Source organism: Penaeus japonicus, unplaced genomic scaffold, assembly GCF_977035675.1.
Source record: "Penaeus japonicus unplaced genomic scaffold, GWHDUDI00000001_assembly GWHDUDI00000010, whole genome shotgun sequence".
NCBI classification, from domain to species: Eukaryota; Metazoa; Arthropoda; class Malacostraca; order Decapoda; family Penaeidae; genus Penaeus; species Penaeus japonicus.
The window spans coordinates 25,689,607-25,697,106 of NW_028234412.1; the positions used below are offsets into that span (position 1 = coordinate 25,689,607).

The 7,500-nt window shown below is 32.8% G+C and overlaps 2 protein-coding genes across 9 annotated transcripts in view; both read left to right on the forward strand.

Annotated features, from left to right (window-relative positions):
* LOC122247413 (uncharacterized) overlaps positions 1-1,905 on the forward strand; it is a 2,908-nt gene extending 1,003 nt beyond the window's left edge. For 3 of the 5 annotated variants that reach the window (XM_086541094.1, XM_043006693.2, XM_086541097.1), the window contains exon 2: positions 900-1,905. In XM_086541094.1, coding sequence (XP_086397220.1) covers positions 946-1,605 — 660 coding nt within the window. In that variant the 5' untranslated portion in view covers positions 900-945 and the 3' untranslated portion in view covers positions 1,606-1,905. Of the gene's footprint in view, positions 1-212; positions 349-899 lie in introns of those variants that run through there. The other 2 variants (XM_086541095.1, XM_086541096.1) reach the window with 2 other exon arrangements.
* The window catches only part of LOC122247412 (HAUS augmin-like complex subunit 1), an 8,423-nt gene extending 985 nt beyond the window's left edge, over positions 1-7,438 (forward strand). For 3 of the 4 annotated variants that reach the window (XM_086541090.1, XM_086541092.1, XM_086541093.1), the window contains exons 2-9: positions 3,984-4,036; positions 4,397-4,571; positions 4,858-4,958; positions 5,500-5,574; positions 5,861-5,952; positions 6,524-6,647; positions 6,858-6,947; positions 7,173-7,438. In XM_086541090.1, coding sequence (XP_086397216.1) covers positions 4,016-4,036; positions 4,397-4,571; positions 4,858-4,958; positions 5,500-5,574; positions 5,861-5,952; positions 6,524-6,647; positions 6,858-6,947; positions 7,173-7,316 — 822 coding nt within the window. In that variant the 5' untranslated portion in view covers positions 3,984-4,015 and the 3' untranslated portion in view covers positions 7,317-7,438. Of the gene's footprint in view, positions 1-2,058; positions 2,235-3,983; positions 4,037-4,396; positions 4,572-4,857; positions 4,959-5,499; positions 5,575-5,860; positions 5,953-6,523; positions 6,648-6,857; positions 6,948-7,172 lie in introns of those variants that run through there. The other variant, XM_086541091.1, reaches the window with a different exon arrangement.
* The last annotated feature ends 62 nt before the right edge of the window (positions 7,439-7,500 follow it).

Genomic DNA, 7,500 nt, shown 5'->3' on the forward strand with positions numbered 1-7,500 from the left:
AGCGAACGGGCCTTGAATGCGAGGTACCGTAGTGTACCACCCGTCCAGAGAGGGTTAAACTGCTCTATATAGTTGCAGTTTTGCATGATTGATTTATAGTATTTATTAGAAACAAAAATTGCTAATAAAGAAAATTACCAGTAATATAAAATCAGTTACTTGTAGGTACCCACTTCAATATGGCAAGTAACATCAACTGATAAACAAAATTCACGTGTTAGCAGAGAGAACTATCTTATCTGTTAGTTTATTTATCTGTTGGTTGGTTGGTAGATCAATAGATGTTTACTTTCTATTGTCATTGTGATATTGGTAATCAAGTTTTATTTAATTTTGTCATACTTCAAAGTAACCTGGAGAGTAAGAGGTAGGAATATACACCCAGTCATTCCAGTAACTTATAATTATAATCTTGATGGTATCAAAATGGATTGCAAAAGAATGTGTGAATTATGTAGCATACTTTTTCAGATTATGTTAAAACTAATAGCCAGCTGATACTCTTAACTTTCAAGTCATGACTGCATGGTGCATTTAAAGGATGGGAGGTTTAGAATTGTAAAAACAGGTTTTTATGTATACCATAATGTGAATTGAGTGCATGGTATGGGTTATATAATGGTGAATAAAGATCATAAATAGCTAGTGATATTAGGTCACTGTATGCAATTATATCTTGATGAACATTTGATGACATATATATACTGTAGATTGGTATGAGTGTAGGAATGCTCAAGGTGAAAATAAAGATAGAATTCTGGTTATTTCTGACAAAACTTACATGTTTTAAATTCTTAAGAAGGAAGAGTTTGTTAAGTAAATGAAATTATTTGCTTCTTTGGAAAGATGTGGTAGTACAAGATGTCATGATGACAGAGCTCTCTCCATTTTTCTTACAGCCCAGAAATCTTGAGCTGCTGTCCCTTTCTCTGTGATAACACTAAGATGGATAATGAAGAGAGATCGTCTAACCTCACGAAGGATAAGGATGATGTATCTGCCATTGAATTACCAGATTCCACCAGTACCTCCAAGCCTGGGAGATATAAGATTGTTCTCGTAGGGGACGGGGGCACGGGAAAATCCAGTTATGTAGCTAGGCTTAATTGTGAAGGCTTTCTGAAAGAGTATGTGGCCACACTTGGGGTAGAGAAGAGTGAGATACTTGTAGACACTTCACATGGCGAGAGCACCATTGTTTTGTGGGACACTGCAGGTCAGGAGAAGCTTGGTCCACTACGAGACGGGTATTACAGTGGAGCTGATGCGGCTATTATATTTTTTGACGTCACATCTCGAGTAACGTATAAGAATGTTCCAAACTGGCACAAGGACATTAACAGGGTACAGCCTGATATTCCCGTGGTTTTGTGCGCCAACAAGATTGACGTTAAGGAAAGGAAAGTGAAAAGCAAGAGCATCACATACCCCACCAAGCATAAGATTGGGTTTTATGAGATTAGTGTGAAAGAGAGAACCTTTCTGAAGAAGCCATTAGAGTATCTTCTACAGCAGCTCACTAAAGAACCAGAACTTTTTGTTAAGGAGTCATTAGATGCCAAGATATTTGGTGATATGAACTGTATACAACTTGGTAATGTTTAGCTTAAAAGATTGTCTAGTTTGTTTTATCTTAGAAATGTTATCTCTGTTATATATATTCTAGAGTATAAGCAATTGTAACAGGTTTTTTGATTAACAAAAGTTCTTGATTTCAAACTTGCTATATTTAGACTTGAAACAATGATGTTTCTGACATTTTAGTGTATTTTAAAGAGTCAAAATGAAACTTTACAACAAAGAGCATTTTACACTATTGGAACTTGTTTAAAATCTGTTTTGAAATGTAAGTATGTTTTTAAAATTGCCATTCCACAACAAATAGAAATAAAGTTCACAAAGTAATTTTGTTATATTTTAACCCACTGAACACATGATGGATAATAATAATACTTCCATAAAAAACTGGAAGAATGTTTGAATATATTAAAAACTTTAATACTATGAAATGTGTAAAATGTGTATAAACCAATACCTTGTTCACTTGTATTACTTTTCCAGTTGAAATATGTTCAGCAGGTTAACAAAAGCTTGACTACAGTGATATGACTTACTAGTGCATGAACTGCTTTACTGCTAACTGATGAGTATGTTATTAAATGAGTGAATAAAACCTAATACCAATATATGAATTATCAAGGCCTTTGATAGCACATCTCTAAAAGGATCTGAAGGTAATGTGTTTGTTTTGGTTATACTATAGTGTGATATATGTCTTTGTTAAATAATTTCTGGCTCGGAGAAAACGCTTGTGGGCTAACCAGCACATACTTTTGTTCTTGAAGAATCTTATTTTCTGCTATTTTCCCCATGACAAATTTCAAGAAGTTTATATTACATCCTTCTTCGTTATATTTTAATAAAAAAAAAAACAATATTCACAGAATTTTTTACAAGCAGTAACTTTCTAGATATGAAATGAATTGTAAGTATATTTCTAATTTCATTGACTCAAGTATTACCTCTGTGATTAGCCTGGGATCTTGGTGATTTGTTTATAAAGTCCTGTTAATTTTGCCCAAATATGTGATTGAAAAAAAATTGAAGGATGATTTAGAGAGTTTAAACTGAATCTAAGGATTAAGGAGTTTTGTTTAAGTTTTGATGTCTTGAAAAAGAAAACTTTTGAAACTATAGCAAACCACTGCCTTATTTCATTGGTAGGCTATTGTACTTTACCCTTAAAATGCTTGACTTTTGTATTTTGTTCTACATTTGTGTAATTCATTGGAGAACTGGATTTTGACATAATTATTTATAGCAATTATCTCCCCAAAACATGAAAGACAATGGAATGAGTGGTAAGAACTGTCTCTTGTAAGCTTTAGTGACTGTAAACAATTTAACAGATATAAAGGGTTAATTCATGTTTTTTTATATATAGATTTATAATTCCATCAGAAAATGTTCTATGTCACAGTTACCCTAGACTACAGTAAGTGCTGTTTAGAGCAGTTATTGGCTTAGATATAGATTGGCATTACAATGTAGTTTGGGGATACTCAAGAATACATAATCTGTTTAGTGCAGTGAATGTAAACCTATTAATTAAATATTGAAGCAATAATTCATGCAGGCTGTAGAGAAGAATTAGTTTTATTAAATGCCAGTTGTGTGGTTTGATAATATTAGATAATGAAATGTAGGTGTACAGAATACCGACTTCAAAAATTAGAACAAATCTGAAGTAAGTATCTGATATGATTATAGCTATTCAAAGAGTGTTAATGCAGTTTTTTCAACTTTAAATTTATTATGATGAGGGTCAAGGTTTGAAGAATTCTGCATATATAATTGACCATTTTCTGATTGTACAGGAAAGGTGTTTATTAGATTGAATATTTTTTGTAATAGTGAGATATAACAGTGTTCACTCTGTACTTGTTTATATTTATAGGGTAGGTCATAGCTTATGCTTGAGATGTGTATCTAAATCAGTCAGTCAATCATGCAGACAGACGGACGGACAGACAGACAGACAGACAGACAGACAGACAGACAGACAGACAGACAGACAGACAGACAGACAGACAGACAGACAGACAGACAGACAGACAGACAGACAGACAGACAGACAGACAGACAGACAGACAGACAGACAGACAGTCCGACAGTCCGACAGTCCGACAGTCCGACAGTCCGACAGTCCGACAGTCCGACAGTCCGACAGTCCGACAGTCCGACAGTCCGACAGTCCGACAGTCCGACAGTCCGACAGTCCGACAGTCCGACAGTCAGTCAGTCAGTCAGTCCGACAGTCAGTCAGTCAGTCAGTCAGTCAGTCAGTCAGTCAGTCAGTCAGTCAGTCAGTCAGTCAAACCAGACAATTCTTCTCTGGGAAACATGATAGGTCTATCCCTAAGAAATTTAGAAAGATGTTCATTTCTTCTTTTGTATTTATGAAAACGTATCTCTTTTTTCAGATTTCTAACCCTAGGGAGTTGAAGTGACAAATATGGATATCAAGCACAGAGAGGTTTGTATTTTTTGCCATATTTGCCATTTTTGTCTTAGTACGATTGCATTGTTTATTTGTATCAGTTGCAGTATTATCATGGTTCAGATTATGATTAACATTAGGATTATTTTTATTACATTTTACTGGTTCTTGTTATTGCTGTTATTGTTATTTTTATTTGTACTTTTATATTTATTTAAATTATTGTTATATACATGATAAGTACAACATAGTTATATGATTAAGAAAAAAAAGAATATTACCTTTGGTAGTGTAAGGAAAATGCTGATATTCCAATTGTATCAGATTTGACTTTTTTATATTGTTTTCCTTTTTTAAGTATCTGAAACTCTTTATTCATAAAAACATTCTCAAAAGGTTTTGCAGTGGCTCCATGAGGTCTACGGAGAGGAACAGATCCCACTGTATGAGAAAAATGAACGCAGCATCAACATCTTGCACCAGCTTATGAGAGCAAGCAAGCGTTCAGAAGACAACGCTAAGATTCTGGCTGCTGATTATGCCAGAAAAGCAGCTGAATATAATGCTGAAGGTATTCTGGACAGGAGCCTTTTGTTATCATTATTGTTGTTGTTATGACTTTTATATATGTGTACTTTTAAGGTTTTTAATTATGCTTTCAATTTTAGTTTTAGTTTTTATTTTATAAATTTTTCAATCTTTATTTTATTTTATTAAAAAAAAAAATTGGTACTTCTATTTTTCTTGTTTTTTTTTTTTTGGCTATTATGACCACTGTATTATAATGAATAACATGTATTTGTATACATGTAATTATTATAGAAACATATTTAAGGGTGACATATAAAAATTTCCAGGGTTGCAGAAGAAAAATTGGCTGGATGCCCTGAAGTTCGAGCCCAATGATCTGTCTGAGGAAAGCCAGAAGTCCCTCTCTGCCATGGCTAGCACAGCACAGGTAATCCAAATAAAAATCACCATTAGGGGAGAGAGAGAAAGAAGTGTGTGAGATTATAAACATTAAACAAAAAAAGAGAGTCTCTGCCATGGCTAGCACAGCACAGGTAATCCAAATAAAAATCACCATTAGGTGGGAGAGAGAGAAAGAAGTGTGTGAGATTATAAACATTAAACAAAAAAAGAGAGAAAAAAGTAAGAAATATATAGTAAATGATGATAGTCATTGTAACAAGAAAGACTAGCATTTTCAGTTCATCTGGTGATAACAAGTATTGTTTCCTGTCACTGTTGATGCTGCCTCTTTTTTCACTTTGGAATAATCTCAGATTTGATTTGATGGGACTGAAAGTTATATTCATTGCTCTCTATCGACTTATGAATACGTTTTCTCTACAGCATGAAATATCAAGTAATTATCTTTGAAAAGACAAGATAATAAAAAAGTCAGTGTGAAAGAACATCCATTCTGGATTTATTTATTTTTTAAAAAAGTAAAGTGGTCACAAATTTTGACATATTGGTCTTTTCTTTGAGCACAGGTGCTAGATGTTCAAACACCCACAAGCACCAACATGGTCCTAGCCTTGAATCAACTTGAAATGGATCACATGAAGGTAATTGATAAACTGATCTTTGTATACTTTTATGATAAAATCTTATAGACTTAAGGTTATGGAACTAAATGCAGTAGATTTCATTCATGTGTAAAGTACTAACTAATTATTGGAACTAACTATATGTCCAAAGAATATAATCTTGATACTGATTAAGTGTTGAAAAAGTATCCTTATAACTGCCAGTGCATTTTCCTTATAATTTTTTTTACCTTTTATTAGAAATCACAGAAATGCTCCTGTGCTGATACAGTTACAGAAAAATGCACGGTTTTCATGATTCCAGGTTGTAAATGAATTAGAACAAGAAAAGGGGAGAAAAGCATGTCTGCTTGAGATGAGTCAGCAATTATCAAGAAAATTAGAAGAAATAAAGAGGTTAGTGATGTTATGAAAATGCTATGAAGTATGAAAGATAAAACTCTCTTCTGATATAATGGTAAAAACCCTGCTATACATAATTGATAATTGTGTCATCTTTTAAGAAACCTGTTTTGTGTATGGTGTTTTTTTCTGCCATTATGAATTATTTGTCCTTATATAAATAATGGGCAATTTCTGTTATCTGGACGTTGATATGTATTTATTTTACATATGTTTTTATGCATATATTTATCTGGTTTCATAATTTATGATTATTATTATTATTATTTTTACTATGCATGTGAGATGATTCCACATTCTTTTGAGTGTGTCTTTCTAGTGGATTTGGTGATTGCATAAAAAAGATGATCATGTAAGAATTTATCTGTAAACAGGATGGGAAAGAGATTATTCAAAAAGCACTTGTGACAACTTTTTGTTATTCAGTTTGATTTTGATTTTTGTTCATTTATTTATTCATTTACTTGCCGATTATTTGATTTACATATTAATTTATTGATAAATTAATTTGTTAATCAAGTGACTTTCATGGTCATTTATTTAGATAAATATTTATTTTTCTCAGGATTTCCCAACAAGCTGAGGCAACATGGACACTTCAGCAAGAAGAGCTGTCCAGGGACGTGAAGCGACAACAGTTCAGCCGAGAAAAGAGCAACAACTACGCTGCCGACATCAACCATTATGAGGTCAGCATGATAAGATATTGTGATGAGTTGAGTACAAATAATAACAAATGATTTTAAACATGTGCAGTAGTGTTCAGTTTATTAAGGACTCGTTATAATTTTTAAAACAAACAAATGTTATTATTTTCACAAAGAGAAATATGAATAGAGAGTATGATAATTGCCATGGTAGTAATTATGAATTATTTTTCCATTACTATCTTTTTGCAGGCAAAGCTGAGACAGGTTGGACTGAACAAGGAAATAACTCATAGCCACTTGTGTGCAAAGTGGGCAGATCTACAAGCCCTTGAGAAGCAGGTGAGTTGGCTTTCCTACTTCCAAGATTGATAAGGAATGTCAGAAATGAATAAAATTTTTACGACATTGATTCTTACAAATATTTTTCTTTTGTTTTTCATTGATTCTTTCAAATATTTCTCTTTTGTTTTTCATTACTCTATTTTACTATTTACTTATCATTTATTTGGTCCAATTTAAGAATAATCTAACAATATTAATCATCCCAAAATGTCTCCTTTTAAGGTGAAGGAACTAGAGCAGCAGCTACAGAACTACACCCTTCCTCCAGATATGGCCTTAGCGGAGGTCAAAGTCCAGGAGGCGCGTCTAGAACTTGCTTCCATTATGGATGGTCTGGCTATTACGTGTAAAACGAGCTTCTCCTAATGATTACAATACACGCTGATTTTTTTTTTTTTTCCTCCTATGAAGTTTAGTTTCTTCTTTCTTTCTATATATAAATTTATATCTTTTGCATTTATGTACTAATAAATTGATAATTGATAAAATAGTTTTTATTTCTGTTGTTTATGTTAGTCTTATTGCTAAAATGTTTTTTTATTTGGAAGAT